General features: G+C 42.3%; 2 protein-coding genes across 3 annotated transcripts in view; one reads left to right on the forward strand and one right to left on the reverse strand.

The window, feature by feature from the left end:
* KCNT1 (potassium sodium-activated channel subfamily T member 1) overlaps positions 1 to 3,814 on the forward strand; it is a gene marked incomplete at its 5' end in the record, with an annotated part of 26,299 nt that extends 22,485 nt beyond the window's left edge. Inside the window, one exon of the mRNA XM_031057279.1 lies at positions 3,726 to 3,814. Coding sequence (XP_030913139.1) covers positions 3,726 to 3,814 — 89 coding nt within the window. The remainder of the gene's footprint in view (positions 1 to 3,725) is intronic.
* Positions 3,815 to 6,365: 2,551 nt separating this feature from the next.
* CAMSAP1 (calmodulin regulated spectrin associated protein 1) overlaps positions 6,366 to 24,918 on the reverse strand; it is a 32,904-nt gene continuing 14,351 nt past the window's right edge. Inside the window, exons 2-18 of one of the 2 annotated variants that reach the window (XM_031057357.1) lie at positions 22,299 to 22,561; positions 21,951 to 22,112; positions 21,253 to 21,333; positions 20,264 to 20,296; positions 16,940 to 17,081; positions 15,846 to 15,985; positions 15,650 to 15,746; positions 15,046 to 15,223; positions 14,362 to 14,456; positions 13,925 to 14,009; positions 11,130 to 13,563; positions 10,312 to 10,448; positions 10,018 to 10,226; positions 9,833 to 9,935; positions 9,371 to 9,486; positions 8,994 to 9,112; positions 6,366 to 8,560 (exon numbers count right to left, since the gene is read on the reverse strand). In XM_031057357.1, the coding sequence (XP_030913217.1) occupies positions 8,258 to 8,560; positions 8,994 to 9,112; positions 9,371 to 9,486; positions 9,833 to 9,935; positions 10,018 to 10,226; positions 10,312 to 10,448; positions 11,130 to 13,563; positions 13,925 to 14,009; positions 14,362 to 14,456; positions 15,046 to 15,223; positions 15,650 to 15,746; positions 15,846 to 15,985; positions 16,940 to 17,081; positions 20,264 to 20,296; positions 21,253 to 21,333; positions 21,951 to 22,112; positions 22,299 to 22,561 (4,697 nt within the window). In that variant the 3' untranslated portion in view covers positions 6,366 to 8,257. The remainder of the gene's footprint in view (positions 8,561 to 8,993; positions 9,113 to 9,370; positions 9,487 to 9,832; positions 9,936 to 10,017; positions 10,227 to 10,311; positions 10,449 to 11,129; positions 13,564 to 13,924; positions 14,010 to 14,361; positions 14,457 to 15,045; positions 15,224 to 15,649; positions 15,747 to 15,845; positions 15,986 to 16,939; positions 17,082 to 20,263; positions 20,297 to 21,252; positions 21,334 to 21,950; positions 22,113 to 22,298; positions 22,562 to 24,918) is intronic. The other variant, XM_005421249.2, reaches the window with a different exon arrangement.

The raw sequence follows: 24,918 nt of genomic DNA on the forward strand, positions 1-24,918 counted from the left end.
CGGCACAGCCGGACGCAGCCGGTGGCCGTGGGCGCGCCCCGGGGATTTTAACTTTTCTACCGATACCGCAACTAGTGAGAAAGTGTTCGCTGGTGCTGGGGGGGCTGAGCCCAGATGCCAATGGGAGCAGGGCTGGGGTTGGTGTCAGCCTGGAGGGTGCAGGTTGGTAAAGACAGAGGAAAACTGCACCGAAACCCTGCTCCTCTTCCTCCTCCTCCTCCTCCTCCTTCACCAGTTGTCCCCCAGGGTACCCAAACTCCTGCTCTGTCACTCACGTTCTTCATCCTCGGCTGGGTTTCTGTTCTGGGTGGCCGCGAGGACTCTGGTGACACAGCTGGGATGGAGGGGACGGTGCACGGCAGGGCCCCCATGCCTTGGAGCACCTCACAAACCAGGACACACCGAGCCCAGGGCTCTGAGAGCGGGGCCAGCTCTGTGGCAGAGCCTCGGGGCCCCTGGGTTTGTGTCCTGCTGGGGCTGAGCTGCCCGGGGGATCAGGGATGCTGGGCTGGGCTGGGCTGTGGAGGTTTGGTGGCTCCACTCGCCCTTTCCAGCCAGGGCAGTCTGGCGTCCAACCCCCGCTGTGTGTCCTGGCCATGTCCTGCTGTCCTTCCCCCCCCGCATGAACGTCCCCCCCGACCTGCAGGGACCTGGCACCACCACAAACACCAGACGTGTTTCCATTCTGCTTTTGCACATTCTACAACTTCAGTGTGGAAAGGGTTTATTTGACTGCCACGTGAATAACTGAGTTGTTGACTTTCTATACTTTCATGTTCATATCTTACAATTCCAATGTGATTTTTTTTTTTAGCAAGGAGCTTGTAAAGCACAACATGGCCATGAAATCCCATCAGCTTCCTGCACTCACTGAATGGTTTATTGCCATTACCATTCACTGTTTGCTCCCCAGTGCACCCCCAATCAATGTTTACAAAGAAAACAAAAAAGAAAACAAGCCAAAACCTGATTTAAGTGAGGTTTAACCAGCTGGGGAGATGCCCCAGCCTGTGGGGACGTGCTGCCCATCCTGCCCATGGCCCTGAGGGGGAGCAGAGATGCCCAGGGTAGGACCAGTGCCAAGGCTGGTATCACCTCGAGAGAGGGTTGAGAGAGACCCTGCTGTGCCTGGATGAGGTTTGGGGTCCAGCTTTTATTTTTTTTATTGTTGTTTTTCCCTGAAGTGCCAGGCAGGAGCCCCTGAGTTGTGGCACATCCCAGGCTCGGTGAGGTACCACAGGTAAAAACTAAGAGTACAACCCTCCCACCCTGCTGAGCTGTGGGCACAAACAGAACTGTCTTTAAAGCTTTTTGGGTTGTTTTGGTGGATTTTTAATGATTAGTTTTGGATCTGTTTGGTTTAGGCAGGTACAATGTTTTATTTATTTCTGTTTGTAGCTTCACTTGCCAAATTTGTTATTTAAAAATGGCAAAAAGAAATTATAGGCTAAAAAGTGGGTGTGGTTGAAGTACAGAAGGACACGAGGGCTCTGTGGTAACTTGAAGCCTCCGGATGCTCAGATCATGGGGTGTGAATGTATTTAATTTTCTGCATTTAATATGGATCATTTTCCAAACCCCACTTTGCTTTCAAGGGAGAGTGGAACAAAGCAGTATTACAGGTTAAAAAAAACCCAAACCAGCAAACAAACAAAAGCCCAGCCCAAATAAAACAAAAGGTGTGATTATTTGAATATATTTACTGAGAACATTTTTATTATTTTTTGTTTGTTTGGCTGTGAGCTGCGTGTGACAGCGCAGGGAAGCGAGCGCAGCTCCTCAGCTCAACCCTCCCATGGCAAGAAAATTAAATTTCTTTTAAAAACCCTTAATTTACTTAAAATTTCACCCCCAGCCCTGAGCAGCCAGGCCAGCCATGGGGCCAAATCCAGGGTCTGTGCTCCAGAGGCTCCACTGGCCGTGGTGCTGGGTCCCTCCTGCCTCAGCGGGCACACACAGCTCCTTCCTGCCCTTAATCCGGGGACAAAATGATCCCAGGAGAAACCACGTGCCAAAAGGACTGAGGCCTCTGTGTGGTTTGTGCTATTATCAAAATGCCCTGGATATTCCTGTATTTTGACAATGCTTCTGTTTGTTCAGTGTACAAAGTCCCTGCATTTGAAACGGAAGCTCCGTGTACAAAGCCTCGGGTTCCTCCTCTGGTGTAAATTTCCAGCCGCCCTTCCCATGGGATGGGGAAAACCCTGTAAATACTCACCTGTGGCCAATGCAAGTCTGAGAACCAAGGGTTCGTTTTTCTAATTCCTTAGCCTCAGTTACAATACTAATGTAAAAACAAAAGCAGTTTATTTTTTTAATGGTCCTGGAAACGTCGATGCAGCGACAAAGAATCGTTCCTGCCGCTGAAAGGGCCCACAAGGAGCTTCCATGGGAGCAGGAGAATGGCTACTGCTTCCAGCCATGGAAAAATCCCATTTTCTGCAGGAAATAGTTGTGTTCCAATGCAGAGACCTGGCAGGCCCTGGAGGATGCAGAAACAAGGACAGCTGGGATGTTTTGGGGTTTTCCAGCAGCGGCTCCGGCGCATGTTCCATGTCCACTAACGGTTTGATATGGACTAAACCCACATATCCTGCATTAAACTCAACTACTCCAACCAATGTTATGAGCATATTTATTTCCTGTTATCCCCCTTTTTATTTAACCTCTATAGAACAGGACAGTTTTATTCCAAGCTCAGCTCCTGCATGGATTTTTATCAGCAACAGCGACTCCCGTCGTTCCTCTCGGAGACCGAGTGCCGGGAGCTGCTCTGCTGGGATCAGCCAGCCAGGGGGAGAGGGTTTTGTACAATTCTTGTGAAGATGCTTCACATTTCTGTAAAGATAAATGACAATAAAAGAGCTGCATGCAGCAACAGGAGACACTGCTGTCTGGTTTTTCTGTTTTTTCTGGGAGTCTGGTTTAAAATCTGTGGGAAGATGTGGTTTAAGCTGAGGCTCAAGGCAGCTCTTCCCAACTTTAATTTTTAATTTTATTTTCAAACTCTTTGTGCCCTCAGGCACAAAGAGCCTAGTGTGGTAGAGAAGCTTTTAAAGATTATTTAATTCATTTATTTAATCCTAATTTCTCTGATTTAATAAATGCATTACATTTTGTAGCTATTTAAGGGTTGGGTTTTTTTAACTAATGTTCAGCCAAGATTCAGTACATGTTCTTCTACCTGCCAACACTTCAAAATTAGTCACTGGCTCCAAAGATTCCAAGATTTTCAGGGAAGATCCCAACATTTTTAGAGCATGCTACACTCACACACAAAGATTTTAGCTTGGACATCAAATGCAGGTAAGCAGAGATTGTTTTTATTCAGCATTTTGTAAAAATCTATTTATTTAAAATCCTACAGAAGGACACAAACAATATCCCTTAAATAGGGAAGATCATTCTGGGCTGAACATACACGTGAGGAAGCTGGAAGTAAAAGGACAGCAGGAAGCCAAGTCCCTGCTAAATGACTTTTTAATTATTGGCTTTAAACCAGACAAAGCTGTACATGGAGAACAAAATCCTTTTGATTTTCCAGGACAGCCAAATTGCAATGATTACACCCAAAATAAGGTGATTTTAACACCACCAAGAGCAGCTCTCAGTGGATAAAAACCCATCCAAGGCTGCAGATCAGGATTTAATGCTCTGCACAAGGGGATTTCAGCACCTCCCAGCAGTGGGTTCTTCATTTTTTCCTCTTGTTCCACCTTCCACAGCAACAGATACAGAAAAGAGGAAAAACATCTGCAAAATGAATCAAAATTCATTCAAATATTTGCCCCAGTTGAAGAAAATCAACTTCTAACACTACAAATTCCTTGTAGCAGATAAGAAAATAAAGAGCACTAAAACATACATTAAAAATAATGGGGTTGGTGTGGCTGGGAAACAAAAAGGAAACCAAACCCAGGAAGGATTTTTTATTTTTGCTGTAAATTCAATTTTTATGGTTGTTCTCTGGAAAACAGAGTCAAAAGAAAGAGGATTCCCTTTGCCAAGATTTCCAGGTAATGCCACAATAATTTGGGAAGGTTTATGGGCTTCAAACCATTCCTTCAAGTGTCTCATTTGAATTTTAACAAATGCTGGATATTGAATATTTCATGATCCCTGCTGCACACAATTCCCCAGAGGTTTTTTTTCCCCTCCACTACAATAAATGTGTTATTTCCTAACAAGTTCAGAGGGATGGATCAGAAAACTATGACAGGATTTCAGCACCAAGATAAAAGTGAATTTATATTTAGCACAGACAAGCAAATTAAATCCACCCTGCAATTTTTACAACTGGAACATCCCCGTGCTCAGCACAGGCTGGAGAAGGAAGGAGCAGAAAATTCCAGTTCTGGAATGGCATTTTCCTTAAAAATTTAGGTTCATTTTTTCAAAGAAGAGCTGAACTTACCACTTGCAGCAGAAGAGTAAAAATGCACCTTTTATAGGCCCAGAGGGAGCTTGAAATCTTCAAACTCTCTAAAACCAAACCAAGCCTTAACAAACCTGCAACAGAAAGCTCAGGGAAATATTTTCTTTCTAGAATAACAAAATTTTAAAAACCTATAATTATTTTTCACTTACTACATGGTAAGAGAAGTCCAGTGTCTGAGTGGTAACCTGGAATTAATTGTAAAATTTTCAATGCATTGTGGAAAATACACTTTATTATAGTGGATCATATGAATATTCCAAATTTCAACTGGTCTGAAGAAGTTTATTATATAAAGTTTCACTTATCTGAAGCATACAACCCCAAAATACTCCCCAGATTTCTTCCGTTCTGCAGATGAACAGCAATAAAATGGTACCAAATTTCTCCAAAATCTTCTTTTTGGAGTGATGTCCTTGGAGAATCCTAGCACAGCCTTGTCCCAAGAATGTTTGGCACGTTCTGACCCCCAAACCCACCCCCCTCAGCCACCTGCCTCTCCCTCAACTGCTGAAAATTAATTACATTTAACCTCCTAATTAACTGCAAGCCACTTAATTGGATAAGCACAGCAGCTTAGTCCACATCAACAAGGACTGCTCCATTCCAGGGGTGGGACCAGCACCAAAGTCCCAGGAAAGTCAGCTCAGAGTGAACAGGAGACACCTCATTGTTGCTATATTTAAACAATAAATCAAATAAAATAGGAAGTGAGGGGGTTTAGGGTGGTCTGACACTGCTCTAGTCATCAGTTCTGGGATTTGTGGGGGAAAAAAGCAAAAGGAATGGAAAATTCAAGTCCTGAGAGCTCATTCCTGTCATTCTTAGTTCAAACTACAGCCCCAAACTCCAGAGATTTCTACACTCAACTCCCCAGTGCAGTGGGGACAAAAATCACCTTTATTTTCTTGGCACCCTCAGCCCTCCCAGTGTAGGTGAAGGTTTCCAAAGTAAATTAGCATTTTCCAAATGATTTTGGATTATATTGGCTTGAACTCTTCCCCCAGCTGAGAGCAGGATGAAAATGGGACAAAACCACACCAAGTACAGATGTAAAGAGCACATGGAACACACAGACTCATGGACAGAGCTGGAGAGGCAGAAATTGCATTTAAAGCACTTTAAAGATGTACATTCTTGGATTTATTAGTAAGAAAGAGAAAGGGGTCCCAGACAGAGCTCCCAGTTCCTCCTCCTGCCCAGGAACACAACCAGAACCTCTGGCAGCAGCTGGAGGAGTTTTCATCCAGTTCTGCTTGTTTGGACAGAGCTCAGAGGGAACAATCCTGGCTCCAATTAATCCTGGGGAAAACCAACCCAAACAAGCAGCTTAAGCTGCAGGCTGCCAATTTAATTCCATTTACCTGCAGGGATCCCAGCCCTGGGGCTGAGGGAACAGGATTCCCACACATTTCCCTGATTTCAGGCATTCACACTGTGCTCTGCAAGGACAAAACCCCATTTTCTAAGCAGGGATTTTTAGAAGTTATCAGGGTCCAGATCACCTTATTAGGATTTTAGGATTTCATTATGTCCTTATTAGGACATCAGGATTTTCTGTCCTTGGCAGGGAAGGGTTAAACAGGAGAGCACTAAAACCACAGCCAGAAATCCTCTGTATTCAGAATTCCACAAATTTAACCCAAACTTCAACACTGACTAGAAAATTACCAAAGTTCTGCCACTGAGTGACTGCACAGATCAAAGGAGCTCTAGCAGACAGATTCAAGAGTCTGATTAAATAAATCCTTAAACTATTTCCCATTTTTCTGAGAGGTTTTTGTCCCACTGCATGCTCTTGTCACAAAGTTATTGCAGCTCCCTGCAGGTGAAGCTTTACCAAACAGAACAGCACATCTTTAAAGTGTATTAGTTCTGGGAGGGGATGAAGTGTCACACCAACAAAAGTACACATGAAATAAAAAGGAAATCAGTTAATGATTTTTATTAAATTTCAGTGTTTCATAAAATAAATATGGTTTATAATATCAAACAGTGAGAAATAAAGCACAAGCATGAAAAGCATGGTAACAAAAGTTACACTCATGACGGTGTTTAATACTTAGCACTTTAGAAACCATAAAGCCTTTAATTATTTACAAGCAGCAAACTATCTAACATCATTTACAAAGTTGCAGCAGCCTAGTCAGGGAGTCCTGGAAGGGGAAAAACCACGGAGAGACTGCACTGGAAGACCTTCCCTTTCTCTAGCTAGCTTCACTTTCTGCCATCCCCCAGCTCCCCTATGTACAATAACTCTCTGCACCTTCCATCATCTCCAAGGTCAATAATTACTCTGGATTTAGAGATTTAGAGCTCAGTTCCTCTCGAGGACGGGCAGGGCCTCCTGCACTCGAGAGACACTAATTCAAGTAACACTTCAAAGAAAAGTAAACATGTGCAAACCCACGTCAGAACCTACAGGAGCTGCAGGTAGTAAGTGTCAAACCCAGGGAGCAGGAGCTCGTTAGCAGATTAAATTAATTAGGGAATAGCTACAGAAACCTGCTTGGGAACCAGCTGGGGCCAAGAATGAGACATGGGAGTGGTTAAAAATAAAAACAAAAAAAAAAAAAGGAACTGCAAATGTACCCTGTTACCACAGACAAAAATTTAATCTGCTGAAACACAAAGACTTTTAAGGTCATAACTCAAGATTTAATATTTCAACATGAAAAGAAATCCAAGCCATTCGACTTATTTGGGCTTTTGAAACAAATGCAAATGTCTCTGTTTAAAAATTGCTTTCAAATGAGAAAAACAAATCAATATATATTAATATATCACCCAAAATAAAAAACATAACACACTCTTCATTGTAGAGCATGCTGCTCATTCAGAATAAAGACAGGACAAAGAAAGTAGAATTACATTTCATGATGTAATAAAAACATTAAAATCTGTGATCATTAAGTGCACCGTCGTACAGGAGTAGCGTGCTCAGAGTGGAAATGTTCTATACCTACCAGCATCCACCTTTATTAAAGCAAACAAATCTTTAGGACACTACCTGAAACTGAAATCAGTAATCACTGGGCTCCATTCAGCTTGCCTTAAGTTTCAGCCAGGCACATTCCAGCTAGTAGCACCTGTTATGCCTCTTCATGATTGTATTCCAGAGATCTTTTACATTTGTGAACTATTTTTTTATATTTGTTTTTTTAAGAAAAAGACTGGCTTCTTTTTTGCAATCCTTGCAATGCTTATCCTACACAGATCCTGCAAGTAAACTCTGTTCTGAGCAGCACAAGTTGGGGCTTTTATCAGAAATCTGAGAGCTGGACTTACGTTGGCAGTAGGTACAGTGCAACAACTGGATGTATTCAACAGTTCCTCAAAAAGGTCTGAAAGGAAGATTTCCCTAAAGACTGTTTAAAAAACCAAACCAAACCCAAAGCACTTCACCCAAGATCTGTTCAATCCTTCTACCCAAGTTCGGAGCTTGCCAACTTTTAAGAACGCCAGGAAAAAGGAGGGAATGAGGTGGAGAGGAAAGAGAATTAAATAATTCCCAATTTGTACCGATGAAAAGCTTCAAGTAAAAGGAAATCCACTTGTTCAAGATCTTGCTACATGCACAGTCCCTCGTCAGCTGAAAGCCACAGTAGTTAGCATTGGGTGTAACAGCAGATTCATCATTCATAGAAAACACTGGCAACGTTCCTTCATCCTCAAGAACTTGCATCCACGGTTCTCTGTCCCGAAGCTTCTTAAAAAATGTCTATGGTTCTGCACATTTCATACCAAACTGGAGGAAAATGGTAAACATGTCTTCTGTCAATGCAATCCCAGTGAGCCAACCTTCTCCCCAGGAGCTGGGTGTCATTTCCGAGTCTGGCCCTTCTTTGGCACCGCGGGTCGCTTGGCCTGCCACAAGTGGTTGTGGATGGTGAGAGCATCCACGCTCACAGACATGGTTTTGGCTGGGATCACGTTAAACTGTTTTCTGTCCGAGCTGTACTTATAGAGTTTATCAATCATTTTCTTGGTGATGCTCTTTGGCCCTGTCCCAGTGAGCTTGTAGATCTCCTCCGTGTCGGGGTAGTAGCAGTAAAGTGCTCGGAACTGGCAGCCGGCGTCGCGGAACAGGATGATGTAGTGGTTGGCATCACATTTCTCCAGCTCCTGCAGCAAAAACAACCAGGTACAGGGGCTGTTCACTGGGACAACCATGCCAAGCTTTAAGCTGAATAATTGTTCCTCTTAACAAAATTTTACAGCCCTTTTATAAACCTAAAAGCAGAACTCTAAATAAAGAGTTCTGAGTAAATACAGAGTAAATACGGGCTGTTCACTGGGACAACCATGCCAAGCTTTAAGCTGAATAGTTGCTCCTCTTACCATAATTTTCCAGTCCCTTTATAAATCTAAAAGCAGAACTCTAAATACAGAGTTCCGAGTAAATATACAGTAAATCGTGTTTTCCACGTGGAAAGCAAAAAATGCTCTCTACAGCCACACTATAGGAAATGGAATTCACGCTGCACAGCAGTGGGATTATGAAATCAGCATTACAGACCCATGTGATTGAGAGTGCATTAATAATTTTAATGTTTACCTCTAATATTGAGTTCTTATGTGGTTCGTTCACTTTTCCAGCAAGACAGCAGTGAGATATAGCATTGTGAATAATGGGTTTGTTGGATTTGCTGCTGGGTTCCTTAAATAATTTTGGACCTAAGGAAGATAAATAAGTCAAAATTATCTGCCTGACATTTATGAAAGCTAAGATTTTCATTCAAAGAGAAAAAAAGAAAAAAACCCTCATTATTTTTCTAGAATGACTTACTTTTAAAGATATTAAACAGAACAAAATACACCTGACAACTTCTCAAAAATAACATGAAACACATCACAGATTTTCCTGACCTAGTATTCATAATAAATGAACAAAAAAACTAAACAAAAGCAACTAAACTAAAACAAAGCAGGCACCTGTGTATTCTGCCACTGAAGCAATAGAAGATGCTGTGGAAGCATTCTCCCAGTCTCTCTCTGTGTTTCTGCTGGGATTTCTGCTCAGAATGGGTAAGGACTCCATTGATTCAACTCTGGGAGGGAAATAAATAAAAAATTATATGCCAAGATTTTGGGGTTTGGCCCTGTAATCTCACATAAATGCTGCTGTCCCTTAATGGAACAGAATATTCTCCCTTTTCCTCCCCAGAACAGTCAGATTCTCCTTGCTAGAAATCAAAGCAAAACTCTGACTCCTCTGGGAGAAAATAAAACAAAATTGAAAGTTTGCACAGAACACTGCAGCTGGCAGCCACATACACCAGATGAATTCAGCAATGCTGATTGTGCTCCTCTGCCAGTGAGGTGAAGCAAACAGCACTGAAGCCCAAAACTGTTTCATCCCCCAGGACAGAGAAACCCAAGAGAAGCTGGCTGTACCTCTGAGAGGGAGTGCCACCAGAGTGAACACTTTCAGGCTCAGTTGTTGCTGCTGAGGCCAAAGACAGACTGGAACCAGACTGAGCACTGCTCAGATTATCAGCTACAAAACAGGAGAGAAAATGTCAACACATTGGTGACAGCAGATTTGAAACTCAGGGAGAGCAAACAAATCCAATCCTTACGTGTGGAAGAACACTTGGTGCCTGAATCGCTGTAAGATTCCTCACGATGGACAGACTTTGGCCTGGGTTTTTTGGGCTTGGATTTGGGCTTCCCAAGCCCTTGCTCTTCCAAAATTTGCTGCTGCTTTTTCCTCAGATATTCCTGCTTGATGAGTTCTCGCCGAGCCTTCTCCTCCTCTTTCCGTATCCGGTCCTCCTCAGCTTTGCGGCTGCCACGGAACACAAGGACAGTGAATTCAGCATGGAACCTCCTCACCTTAATTTACAGAGAAATTCTTTTCTGTGCATCATTACCGAGCCTCATCCCTTTTCTGTTCCACCTCAGCCTCCAGCTGCTGCTTCCGCAGCCGCGCCTCCTCGGCCTTGCGCTGCTGTTTCAGGAGGAACGCCGCCCGTTTCTTGGCCAGCTCATCCTCTGCCTTCTGTTCATCCTGAAAAACCCAAAGGGATGGAAAACTTAAGGAATAGTGAACAGTATATTAAAGCTGGACATCACAAGATTGCTGATGATTGCAGGAAAATTTGAAGAAAAACTGTTACTTTTGGAAATCTTTACATTATAGAATTGAACGTAAATCAAAATATCTTATTGCTCAAGAAAATATTAAGAGAGAGTTTTAGTGTTCCCTTAAGTCTGTGAGGAGAAAAAAGGGGCTCATCTTAGCCTGACTTGGTTTTAAATATCTTTATCACAAAACCTTCTAGACCTGCAAAGTACAATGCAACAATGATGGGGGCCAGGATGAACACCACAAACAATCCCAGTGAATGACAATCAGTCCAAATTAATCACACTACAAAGACCCCAAAGTTAAATTCCCTGAGACTGAGACTTGTTTGACTTTCTTGAAGGAGAAATTAAAAGAGCAAGTATCATGTCAGCATGTTTGTGGTGTTGACAATAATCATTGCTAAACACAAGTTAAGACACTAAATGTTTTGAGAGCTGATCTATCTCTTTTTCCAGAAGTAACTGTTTTCCACTGCAGCTTTTTTATATCCAAATATTGCAACCAATGAGGGCTGTGCTCCATCAGGAGCCTGGGAAACACCAGTTCTAATGCTGGGTGAGTGTGTAACAGGAACCAAAGAGAGAAAAGTAGCACATTTACCTTGAAGAAAAAACCCACACCAGACTTCTGATCACCTTCACTAATCAAATCCGTGGAGCTATCCTGGTTTTCAAGTTCTCCTTCATCTGGAGCTTTTAAGTCAGACAAATCTACTTCAATGAGATTGGCCTTGCTTCTCAGGGGCTCATCCACTGGGACATTTTCTTTTCCTGAGCCATCAGAAGAATTCAACCCTGTTTCCTTGAAGCTGTTATTCACCTCTTTGCTCATTTCAGACAGAATATTTGCATCTTTGGAGGTGGAGAGAACAAGAGCCCTTTGATTGCTCTCGTCATGAAGTCTATAGGTATCAAAGAAACACTTCTCTTGGGAACCACTCCCATGGTCAGGGCTGCTTTCCAGTCCCACTTCTGTGGGTGTCTTTGCCAAGCTATTGGGTGGGAAAGGTCTCAAATGTGGAAGGTTTTCTAGGCTGGGAGTTGGGGTTTTCACACGTGCTGAATTCTGCTGCCTGTCCTTAGGGACTTTCAGCTCTGAGGGCCTTCCTGGCCGGGGAGTCCTTCCTTGGCCGAGGCGCGGCGGTTTCCGCAGGCTGTTCATTCCAGTTGGAGACAGGGGCTCAACAAAATGAATTGAAGGTTTCACCTTTTGGTCCTGAGAGTTACTTCTGGTTCCTGGGGATGGCACTGTTGGAGATTTCATGAGCAGCTCCTGCTGCTGGGATATCTTTAAGATGGCCTGCTGCAGGGTGCTGATTGTTTCATTCAGCTTCTCGATAGAAAGATCACATTCATTTATATCTGCTTCAGTCACATTGTCTTCTAGGAGGGCAACAGAAATAATTTTACTTTTTTCCAGATCATGCATAGCAGCAGGGTCTTTTGCTTTGTGTTGCTCAGCAAAAGCCAGGCTTTCCTGCATTTTTTTTGCTACTTCTTGAGAATCATTGAGCATTTCTTCTCTCTCCTCCTCTTTCACAAGAAACTCCTCAGATTTGGAACCCAAAGAAACTTCATCTAAATCTTCCCCATTGTGCCGGGAATACTCTTTTGCAAAATGTTCTGGTTTAAGAGGTTGTGGACCATCAGGAGACTTCCCTTTTTTAACAACATGCAGGAAAGCTGCCTTGCCCAATTTTAGTCTCTGCCTTGCCGATAAGGCTTCCATCTTCTTCTTCTGAGCCTCTATGGCCCTGCGCTTCTCTTCCAGCTGCATGTGGAGCTGCACCAGCTCCGAAGCTAAAAGATTCACATTGTCTTTGTTCTGCCTGTTGGGGCTCTGCTCTCGCTTCTGTTTCCACGTGGTCAGTGGTGCTGGGCAGCTTTCTGATCCATCTGGGGTGGTTTTTTGGGAGCTACTGGTGCTGGACTTGGTCTCGTAGCTGTTGAGCCTCTGCAGCTTCCTCTCTGCAAAGCTGGTCATGCGGACACTGCCGCTGGCCATGGACACGCTGCTCACCTGGGAGATGGTGCTCAGGCAGGGGCTGGAGCGACCGCTGGCATCGTCCTTGTCCTCGTGCTCCTTCACCTTCATGTCCTCCTGCAGCTTGGCAGACTCCTCCTCACCAATGTACTTAGTGACTATAGGATGGTTGTCTATGGCCACCAAATCCTGGTCAGCATCTTCCATGTCCAATAGATCTGGCTCTGAGTCCTGTCTCACCATGGTCCAGGTTGTATCCTGAACGTGCAGGCTGAGACCTTTCCCATAACTCACATTGACTTTACTCGTTACCTCGTCATCAGCTTTAGCAGCATGAAGAAAGAATCCTCCAGTGGATAGCTCCTGAGAGGAAGGATCTAAACTGCTACTAGCCAAAGGTCTGGAAGCTTCTATACCTGCCTCCCCCAGGGCCATTGCATCTGCAGAACTGGCATCTGCAACTGGAGTGAAATCAGAGCTAGAAATGGGAGTAAAAGTCCTATTGAGGTCATGCTCACCATGACTGCTAGAGGCTTTCTTGCGGATCAAAGACAAGTGTCCTTCATTTAACCTCTTGGTTACAAAACTCCTCTGTTTCCCCTCCCCACACTCATCCTCTTTATTGATGACCTGTTTTTCCTTGGCTGGTTTCAGGACTGCAGGCATTAAAGGCTCCAGGTAAAAACTCTCAGCTTTGCTGTCTGCAGGGTCACTGTTTGTTTTTGGAGACCACGCTGTGGCCACTATGCTGGGCACCCTGGGCGCTGCATTCTGCACCTCAGGGTCACCACGGTTTGGCCTTTCTTCAGATCTGATGATTGCAATGAGCTCTTCATCCTCATCCTCCATTTCTACATTGTTCAGCAAACTCTTCCCATTAGCTTTCACTGATGGAGGGTGGGGCTGATTTTTGGGGGTAACATTGACAATGTTGGAAGCAAGACTGTCCTTGCTGATGGACCTGGCCAGGCTAATGCTGTCACCAGAGCCAGGGTCCACATCAGTACTGGCAGAATGATGAAGAGCAAATGGCGTTGGCTGAGATAGAGGCCTAAAAAAGATAAGAAGAATCTACTGACACTCAAGCACAACAAGGTACAATTTGTTGAAATAAAGACCATGATTCAGAGAGCTAAAATAGTTGTTTTATTTTTAAAATGCATCCTGTACCACGAGTGACCAGCAATACCAAGCAGCAACTTCAGATACTTCCATTTTCAAGAGCACTTGCTGAAAATCACGGCTAACGAATTTTCAATTGCAAATCTAAAATCAGTCAGCTCTGAAAGTGCACATAAGGAGAGAACAAAATTAAGTGACTGTCAGTGCAGTTCTAGGGCAGTGATACCACATTACCACAATCAAATTGTCCCAGTATCATTTCCTCAAGCAATGCTGTAATAAATAATTACCTGGGTTTCTTCTCTGGCCATGCCAGAACAGCCCCTCGTGGCTGCCCATCAACGCGGGTCAGAGAATTCGAACGGTGCCGATGGCCTGAAATGGTTTTTAATTGGTAGTTTAGAAATGGTCCTTAAACCAGCTCTTTTGCCTCATTTAACAGCAAACATAGAAACAGAGTCAACTCCTTCCCCAACAGATGGCAGCAGAAAACAGATTTGCTGCAGCTGCCACCAGACACAGTCAAAGCCTGAAAAAAATTAAAATCCACTACGTTTCTTAAAAAGATCTTTAAGATTTACTAAAACTCAACATGCTCACCCACTTGTGTTACTGCAGACTAATTAAATTCTAAATAACTTACAGAAATTGACTCACATTTTAATGAATTATTGTATTGACATTGACAGTCATTGTTTGTTGAAAGGCAGATTCAAGGCAGACTTACCAGGGCTGTCTTCTCCCTGTAAAGATTTTTGTTGCTTTTGTCTCAAAGGCAGCAGTGGATGGGAAGGGCTGAAGGCAGGGCTTCCTCCTTTGCCACTAATCCAGAAAGGCAAAAATTCATTACTACAAAGAATTTCTTTTTCTATAATCAGAAGAAATATCAAATTGCAAAGTCACATTGGTAAGTTACCCTCATCCTCTTTAAAACATAGTATCAGGGATTTTTTAGAAGTTCCTTAACAAGAAGTTTTTCACATGTAACAAAACAAAAGTAAACTTATTACCTGAAAGTAAACTAAGTTTCTAAATGCAGCAGATTTAAGACAATGCTTATGTAAATAGTAAATTCAAGACAAAGCAAAGGCTGAAGTGACTTAGAGGTCACCATGAAATTTATGTCAGCTGAAAACTCTTTTCATTAACCACATCAGATCATGCTGAATTTTGCTTTCACAGAACCCCAGAATGGTTTGGGTTGGAAGGGACCTTAAAGACCATCCAGTTCCATGGACACCTTCCACAAGAGCAGCCTGCTCCAAGCAAGGCCTTGGACAGCTTTGGAGCCCCTTGGGGACTCTAAAGTCACTCAGTTTGTGGCAAAACGACAACGCTCAGCAGCACAAATCCCCAGGTTATCCAAACAGAGGCACAAAGAGAAGGTGGAACAAGATGAAGACACACTCACAGGTAGTCAGGCTCCTCGGGGTGCAGGTAGTACCTGCTGCAGGCCTCAGGGGCTGCCTGGGCTGGGGGCTGCAGCTCTGCTGGGCTGGGGCTGGCAGGAGTGGCCAGGAAGCTGCGCTTGGTGGCGTTGGAGATGGGGACAGGGGGCCGGCTGCTCTTCTGCTGCATCACTGCCTTGACTGGGCACAAAGGGACAGCGTCAGCACCACGCAGGGGCAGGGAGGAGCAAACAGCACAGGAAGCTCTCACATTGCACAGGGTGGAAGGGAAACTTTGTCTACACTGTAACCTGCAGTACTGGTCTTTATTTAAAATACCTGTATTCTGGTGAGCGTAATGAAACAAATTAATAATTAAAATTAATAATTAATTAGTGGGTTTAGGGGGGAAATTGTATGTTCAAAAATTATCCATCCAAAAAATCAGAACTCAAGTGGATCTAGGACTAATTTTCCTTCTACTTTACTGCTTTTCAAAGAGCCTCAGCAAGAATAAAACTTGGGTAGAAATAAACTTTCCAAGGAAACACGACTAGGCAACAGTTTCACTACAATGTAAGTGTTTTCTAATAATATGCTGTCAGTTATCTGTGGTCACAAACTTACCATCTTTTATTTCCTGGATATCTCTTGGCTGTACAAAGTCTGGTTTGACATTCTCAAACCACCAGAAGAGCTCTGCAATGAACACCATGACATTAGGCTGAAACAGAAAAAAAGGAAAATTACACCTCACATTAACAAAACACTCCTGATTTACCCACATTTTATTGAAAAATCCATCTTTTGTTATGTTTCTTACCTTTAAAACCAAAGGAGCATACAACATGTCCTCCAAGGTGAGGTAAAAGCATTTGTTTAGGTACTCATTTGAGAATTCTCTCAAGAGCTGAATGTTATAGAGGCTGTCTGCAATTGATGTCACCTCCTTCAAACAGATATCTGGGAAGGAGAGAGGGCTGAGTAAGTTCTGGCACTTTCCCAAGGGATCACCCTTCCACCCCCAGCTCACAGAAACACTAAATACAGGAACTTCACAGACTCTACACCAGCACTGGATATTTGCTGGCTACCAGTGACATTTCTCTACCTGCTCAGTGCCAGAGGGACAGGAAAAGGAGGAAGAAAACCACAGAGAACAGTATCAGTTCTGCATTCATTTCTGAATCCACAGGGGATTCTGTCTACCACAGCCACAGAAAAGGTAAACAGGCTACAGAGAACACACATAATGACAAAATACAAAAGCAATTAAAACCAGACATCTTGATTTGCATATAATAAAGGGTTACTCCTAGGATTCACAGTGCTGGTTCCTTCTGAAAACACTCAGGAGCTCTGCAAGGTACAACATATCTGAGAATTTAAAAACCAATGCAAAATGTTGATTTGCAGAAGTTAATGCAACAAGGACATTGATTTATTAAGAAAAACATTTTCTGGGGAGGAGAACTCAAGTTTTGCAATGCTCAAGAGTGACAATTTCTGCAGATTGAGAGAAACTATTTCATAATCTACATTTTAAAATGCCAAGTTATGCCAAGAAAAAAATGAGAATTATCAGCTAACACTGGTGGAGATGTACTCCATTTCTATGGCATTGAAACCAAGCTCAGTTATTTGAGCAAAGAAAGCCACATATTCTAAAACTGGAAAAGAAAGGATTCTTTTGTGGCTCATAATACACAGTCTTCTAAATACAGTAAGTAAAAAAACCAAGATCCAAGAGAGATTCTTTTAAAAATGCAGATTCCATATGTGACCTGCCTCCAACCTCCCATACTCCACTACCCATTAAATGTGCTGCATTTTAAATTTTTCATGTATTTCTAGTTCAGCTTTCAAAGCCTGAAAGCCTTTTATTCCTTTGATTCCCTCAAAACCTTTATTACATACCATCCAGTTTCATTTGCTCTGGACAATAATAGTGAATCACAGCTAGAAGAGCAGCACCATCACTACCATCCTTCATCAGATCTTCCAGCACAGGAAAATAGGGTAACTGCCTGCTGGAGAGGTGGTCCCTTCTGTAACGCACCTACAGAGAGAAACAAGGGTTCACATCATGCTGAAGAGGCTAAAAGACAAAAAAAAACCCCAAAAAAGCAAAGAAAAAGGAATCTGTGTTAAGCATTGAAAACTCTTTTCGCTGGATCCTTTCTGCCATTCTGCCCCAAGTCAAACCCAGCTGACAAAGTTGTGCTTTTCTCCCTGTGGAAGCCAATTCTGAAGGAAATGGTGTTTCCCTTTTAATCCTAGAATAGTTTGGGTTGGAAGGGACCTTAAAGATCATTCAACCCAACCTTGCACTAGGGCAGGTTGCTCACCTGCCATTCAGTCTCCTCATGGCCAGGGGCAATCTGTGCTGCTGGATTCCTCACTTCATTCACACATTTTAACTTATTATCATCAATTTAACTCAAAACCCTTCCCCACAGATGCATGAATGCAGCAGATCCAAAGAATGAGACATGGGGAGCTACATGAGAATACTTAAAGCTTGGGAGAAACAAAACACAGCAAAAATAATTCTGAGGGGCTGGTGATCTCTCATCCCTTACCCACATCCATGGGTTTGCTGCTGCGCCCACAGACAGCAAAGCTCTCTCAGAGGGAACCAGAGCGTGGCACACCTGTGTGCAACACAGGTGTTGTGCAAAAATAAAAACCACCTTTTCCAAAATACTCAGAGAGGAGGAGGCCTTGACATCCCCAGCAAAACTCCCCTTGATTTACTACAGATCAAAATCGAGCTCTGGTGCAAAGCATCCTGCAGCCCTCAGGGAATTTGGAGCTGCCAAAGCCAGTCAGCTGAAGAACAAATCTTGGCATTGCTTCTTGCAAGTTTTGCAAGTTCCAGGGTTGCTGTTTCCTGAGCATCCACACACTATGGGAAGCTGTGTCTAAACTGAGCAGCAAAGCAGGTGGGAGAGCAAAAGCAGAATGCACTGCAGGGCCTGGCAGAAACACCTGGCAGTGCTGGGAAAACACCCCTTGGACACTTCAGGGCACTGACAGCACTGGGACTGAACAGAATCTCTTGTCTGCTCTGCAGGCACACCAATCACACACTGACTCATCAGAGGAAAGCTGGGTTTTACCAACATCCTACACTTCCCAAGCCAGCCTGGGAAAGCTCTACACACACACACAGTCCTAGGTGTCAGTTTTGGATGGCACAGGCTGTGAAAAAATCTGTTCAGAGCAATGAAGATCACTTGGAGCAATGAGAACCAGTTTCTTCTCTTTATTTTGCATATGCTACACCCCAAGTTTCCCAAGGAACTCAAAGCTATCTCTGCATGCTAATGTTATTTTTCCTGTCCTTTTCCCAGGTGCAAATTGGGTTTTTCCCCAGCCTGGAGCACTCCACGAAGATGGAATGGGATGGGAATCATACTGTACCACACGAGCATATTCCACTGGCTCCAGCATGCAGTGAGATAGGGCATGCATCAGATCAGGCTTACAGAGAGAAACAGTGAGATATAGGATGGTGATTATTCAAACAAGAAACAAATCAAAGGCATCAGCAACATCCATTATGCACTAGAAATGTGGTTGTTAAGTCTGGTAGAATAAGTGTGCACACCAAGGGAAATTGGTTAGCTTGAAAGGGTCAGCATTTATCCACTTAAAATAAGCATATTTAAAAAAAACCTTCAGAAATTCTTTTTCAACTTTAATTCCTCCTGTAGTTAAAGTAGATAAAAATATTTCTTTTCCAATAGGCTTAAATGGAATTTAAATCAATGACAGTCAATACCAAGAACTAAAATCTGTAAAGATTCCTTGTTTATTTTAGCTGTAGTGGAAAAACCCAACAAATTTATCAAAGAGGGTTTTTATGGATTTAATTATTTTTTTTTCTCAGCTGTTATTCTGTTAACCCTTCAGTCTTTTACACTGAAAATTCTGAATTCTTCCTTATTTTCTAAGCCAAGTGTTGTAGTTTGTAACCCTCCTGCCCAGGCATACAGTGAATGACATTTGTATGCAGTAATTGCAGAAACAGTGCTACTGAAATAGAGATTATTCTATTCCAACCAAACAAAAATCACAAAATAAAAAAGCACAGAATTGACAGAACCTGACAACAACTTTGAGAGACTGCAAAACCTGCCAGTAAACCATTAAAATCCAAGTGGACTAGAAGTGAGACAACCTTTGTTTACTCCTTCCTTTAATTTCAGATATTTAAAAGTTTTTACTCCAGCCTACAGATCTGGCTCAAACAAAGGATTAGGAGGCTGCAGTGGGACTGAGCTCCCCGTGGGAAGGCAGAGGGATCATGGGGAGGCTGCCTGATCACACCTGCCTTTTCCAAGTGCTCTGCCCTTTGGAATTAACAACTGAGACAACAGCTCATCTTCCCAGAGAGAAAATGAGTAACACCAGCTCCTGCAAGGGCAGGAGAAAGGGCATCAAAGGAAAGCAAAGGAACAAAGGAAAAATCTCTGCAAGTTGAAATAAACCCAGAAAACTCTGACAAAAGAAAGAAGGATTTCTATAAGCACATTTTGGTTGTTTTGTTTTCTTTTTTTTTTTAATATATAGTGGAATTGATATTCCAATTTCACACTTCAGCAGAAAGAAAAATATGTATTTTGTTCCAAAGTGCAAACTGCCTTCCCTCCCACTGTGCCAGCTCCAGGCTCCTTAACTGAGCACACAATCCCAGCAAGTGTCCCAGCAAACTGGGCTGGCCCATCTCCTACCCCACCTCAGTGAACAGCAGTGCTCTGGCTCTGACAGATTCACAAATCTGCAGCAGAGCAGGTGCAGGAGCAGTGTAAGAGCACTATTTAAGCACAAACATCTGAGTATCTTAACTATGGATTCCAAGATTAGGCAGCCCTTTAAGCTGCCCAGCTTTTCTCTCACCTCAGTGCTGTCATCACTTCCTACTCACACCAAACCCAGTAAATGCAACCATTTCAACTGGTCATTTTCTAGTTTTTGAAAATTTTTTTATTGCTACTCCACCTCCCTGACTCCTGCAGTGTGGAAGCAATTTGGAGATGCTGCAAAGGGAGTATGCTGTGTGCTGTACAGTATGCAAAAAGCACGGCGTGGAAACAAAGCCTGATGACCCAAAAGCTCACAAAGGTGTTTTGCAAAGAGCAGCTGAGAAGCATTGCAATGGAAGCAAACACTCTGAGGAAGTTTAAAAAGCCATGATTTTGTGGATGACAACTGGTGTAAAAGTAGTTCACTTACAGGTACTAATTTCCAATACCATTTGGAAGGAGACTGCTCAGGAAGCAAGGAAAGGAACGTAGGAATAGGAAAGGAACATCAGCAATGCAAGTTAAAAGCAGTAATACTTAAATGCACTTCAGCAACAAACACTTTCATATTTCAGAGGCCTTGTAGCCTAGAAATTGAGATTTAAAGATACCAAATGAGACCCAATAGCCAATAGGGTCAAATAATTCAAGAGATCCTTTAGACCACAGATCAACTTGTAAATTAAGCAGCTCTTTTTTGATGAAGGATATTATTTTCCATAAAAGGTACATAAACACCTTCACCACTAACATGAAAATTAAACTGTGCCTTGTTCAGAGGTCACACTTTGAGCCCTTTGCCTAGTAATGCCAATTTGAGGAAAGAATATGTTATTTGTAATTTAAGGTTTTATGAAATCACAAATTGGGAGCTCGGATAGATATTAAGTTGGAGAAAGACCTATTTGACATTCTCCAGAAATGAAAGTGTGCTATATTTTGCAATATTAGTGCATTCCAATATAATTTCAAGGGAAAAAGCTGGAAAAAACTACAAACACACACATACAATATTTGAATGCCAAGAGTATCCTTCCTGGACAGAACCTGAATAAGTCCCTAAATAAACACTGGACAAACAACATGCAAAAAGAACATGCCCCAAGAGCTTTCAAAATATATAACATATATTTTGTGCTGTGAAAGCTGAGTCATATTTACCCACATACAGTTGATACAGGTTATTTTAGTTGAAACAAGTTGTTTTCATCCTACTGAAACTTAAAGGAAAGTCAGGAGATACCAGTGGGCTTCAAAGGCAGGGAAGGGCACTGATGACAGAGACAAAACAAAGTGCATGCAGAAAATCTCACTTTTGAGAATTGGAGCCCTCACACTTGCCTGACAAAGAAAATACTGATATTTAAATCCATTCATCATCAACACACAATATTACAACTGAAGACAAATTTGTTTTACCTTTTGATGCCCTGGACTTTCCATTAGTTGTTGTTTTAATTTAATCTCTTTCTCTGTTATCTCTCTCATTTTAAGGTTCACCTAAAAGAGAGCAGCATAGAAAATGAATTAAAATACACCTGGATATGTTTCCACAAGTGTCCTTCTTGCTCCTGTTACTTAACAGTCAACTCATGCTACAAACATAAAAAGTTCATAGAAAAGCATGGTACAGCAGTTTTCTAAACCAAGTCTCTATTAGCAGGAGCTGAAATCACAATCCTGGGTTTGCAAGGACACATTCTCTTTGGAATGTGACTCTTGTCACTCAAAAGAATTAGAGTAACTTAACTGCTGCCCTTGGAAAAATTCCAGCACTTCTGTTAAATGTTCCATCTAGTCAGAGTTAAGTCCATCTTCTTATTTAGCATGGAACAGTGCTTCACCTAAAAAACCCCCACCAACCAAAAAAACATCTCATAGCAACTTCTCTGAAAATAAAGAATTCAATTTTTACAATTTTTCTAAGTTAGTTCCTTATTATCTTTTTTATTTTTAAATTTACCAGCTTTATCCTTCCCTAAGAAAAAAAAGTTGCTAAAGTAGAAGGGATGGTAGAAACGCACAAGTAAGAAAGGAAGACACGCATCAGAATCCATCTTAAAAATCTGAAAGGTGACAAGAAAAGACAGGCAGGCTTTTCCCAAAGTAAATTTTACCTTGTTAATCCAGAAAACCATGGCATCCTCCAAATCATAGGGCAGTTCTTTTGAGGCACTGAATGTAGAGAAACGCTTGACACTGGCAACCACCTTCTCAATGCTGATCATTTCTACAGTGTAGGCCATCATAAGAGCATCAATCATTGCCATATGAGAACTCTGAAAGAGAAAAACAAAGAGGATTGGAAAATAAAATCCCTTTTAAACAAGGTACGTTCTAACTGTATTTAAACCAAAACATTGCTAAGGTTAACGACCTAGAAATTAAAATAGTAAATGGAGTGAAGAGCTCTTAACTAGCGTTAAATAAAAAGAAGATGATTAGGTGGATTTAATTAAGCGAACCATTTTGATTGGTGCAGAGCCCAGATCAGACTCAGACACAGGTGTATCATCGCTCTCCATGACGTAAATCCCCTTCCGAGACAGCGCCTGGATCACGGACTGGTGTCCCTGCAGAGCTGCCACCTGGTCCCCCTTGAGGATGAGGCTGCAGACGCGGCAGTAGAGCTCGCTGGAGAGCAGCAGTTTGATCACTGGGGGTTTGATGTGCTCCTGCTCGTACTGGTCGATGTAGAACGGGTCCTTCAGCTCCTCCGGGACGTTGTCTGCAAGGGCAGAGAGAACAGCGCGTGTGGCACCACTGAGCACCAGGAGTGCTTGGGGAATGTTAGTGGGATCCACGTTTTACCACAGGTTAAAATGGGTGGGCAGGGTTAAAATCAGATAGGCAAGGTTTATCCACATCTTCACAGCAAAATCCCCAAGCATCTGTGCACAGCAATTGGAGAACTGCAAGGCTGCATCACCAACAGGGTCTCTAAACCAAGCCACCAATTTTTTAATGAATTTTGGCAATTCAGAAGGAAAAGACCAAAATATCTGACTAAAACCTTGAACACTTCACAAACCAACCAGTGAGCTGATTATCTATTTTTTGTCAAGAGTATTAATCAAACTCTTGCAGCTTTCAGCCTTTAAATAATTCAAGCCTAGGAAGCAAAACCACTCCATTTGGATTAAGCAGGAACTTTAAACCAAGTCTAAAATGGAACTTCTTCTGCCTTGGCCCAATTTCCACAAGCTGTGTTAGAATTTTATCAAACTGATCCTAGACCCTGAGTGTAGTAATTTAGAAGAAGCTAAAATTAGCAACACAGAGGGCCTCACCCTTGCACACCCCCAGCCATAAACACATTTTTACTACTCCCAGCACAGCTCAGAGCTGGCAGGAGAGAAAGGCACTAACAACAACCAATATTCCAATCACTCTAGATATGTCCAAGACATCTCAAATCCATCCCTTGTTCTATATCCCAAAATAAATCCTTCTCCTCATGTTGGGTAATCAGGCTGGAAGCTATTGATCTTTATAACAACTGAGCAGGAATAATGAGAGTCTGCAGCTCCAAGAAAAATATTTTCTAGCCTCAAGTGTATTGTCTTAATAGAAGCCTGACATTTCCTAAATTTCAAACATAAAATTCTATCTGATGCTATCCAGTCACTCTGAATATCTTTCCCCAAAGTCACTTAAACAGTTCATTTTAAATATATACATCTACACTTAAAAGAATTATTAATTTGGCAGCATATTTACTTTTCATTCAGCTCATTTCAAGAATAATTAAATTTTCCCATTCCAAGAAACTCCTACCCATATCTTTGAGCTGCAAAATAAGGCACACAATAATTGTATACTGCAGAGCACTTGATGTTCATGAAGAAGAGGGATGGAGACAGAGTGTTATTGCACGAGCTACATCTCAGATAAAAATATGCAGCAAACCAGTGTTGTCTAACAGCTCCTGCTAGTCAGACAGTGCTAACCCTTTTTCAAAATGGGAAGAAAGTTTAAAAAGCTCTCTGAAATTTTTAAAAATTAAGATAATTATTTTTCTTTTCTGTGACACTGAATGTGACTTTCCACTGAAGGTGGCTGGAGGAGACAAAATAAAACCAAGTGGCACCATCTAAGTAGCATTTGTTAACATGGCTGGCCATTTTTAGTGAAACACATAATAAATTCAGATATTTTTAATCTTCTTAACATTAGTGAACCTGACCTAAAATCAAAGGCTGTTGAAAGCTCATTCCAGTTAATGGCCATTTCCATTTCCAGATAGAGAACTCCAGCTTCCATTTCTAAAGACTGAGGAAAGATGCAAAAATCCAAATGCAAAGCAGCTCATATAATTCAACATTTTAGTTCATTACAGGCAGCTACACCTTTAACAACCAAAGACACGTTGCTTTGTACTAGAATTATTTGTGAAAGGAAATAATACAAGCTCATAAAATATCCATGAGGTTGTACATCTCTGGCAGAGCATGAGCACCACTCCAAATTTTAAAGGCTTTTTTTAAAACAACACAAAAAAAAGATGCAAATCCCAAAAGCCTGACATCTGAAGCACTTGGATGAGGGGTTTTGTTCCAACACCTGCTCTCCACCAGCTCAGGAACTGAGGTGACTGCCTGGAATTGGGCTGGAATGGTGGACAAAGAGCCCTGAAACCTCTCCTGCCCCACAGTCTGGATTTTCCTGGGGATTTTCCCTTCTCCACAAGGTAGAGAGACTGGGATTATTTTATAGATTGTAACCACAGCAAGGAAAAAGGATTCTCTGCAGCACTGACACGCCCAGGAGGGAAGCAATCCATAGGACTGGGGTCTTTACACACATTACCAACACAGGAGAGGCCACGGGAGCTGAGCCCCCCTGTGACAGGGGCAGGCAGAGCTCCCACATCAATTTCTGATTAAAGCAGCTTCATTTCAATGATTTTTAAAAGACTTTTCTACCACTAAATGGATCTAGTTCTTAGTGAGGAGATTCCATGTCACAGAAATCAATATGTTAAAAAACCACAAACCCAAACAAACAACCCAAAGCACACAAACAAAAAAGAAGAAAAAAAGCCTCCAACTTGTATCGTGCCATTCAATCTGAATGTCCACTCAA

This window comes from Geospiza fortis, unplaced genomic scaffold (genome assembly GCF_000277835.1).
Source record: "Geospiza fortis unplaced genomic scaffold, GeoFor_1.0 scaffold27, whole genome shotgun sequence".
In the NCBI taxonomy this organism is placed as follows: domain Eukaryota; kingdom Metazoa; phylum Chordata; class Aves; order Passeriformes; family Thraupidae; genus Geospiza; species Geospiza fortis.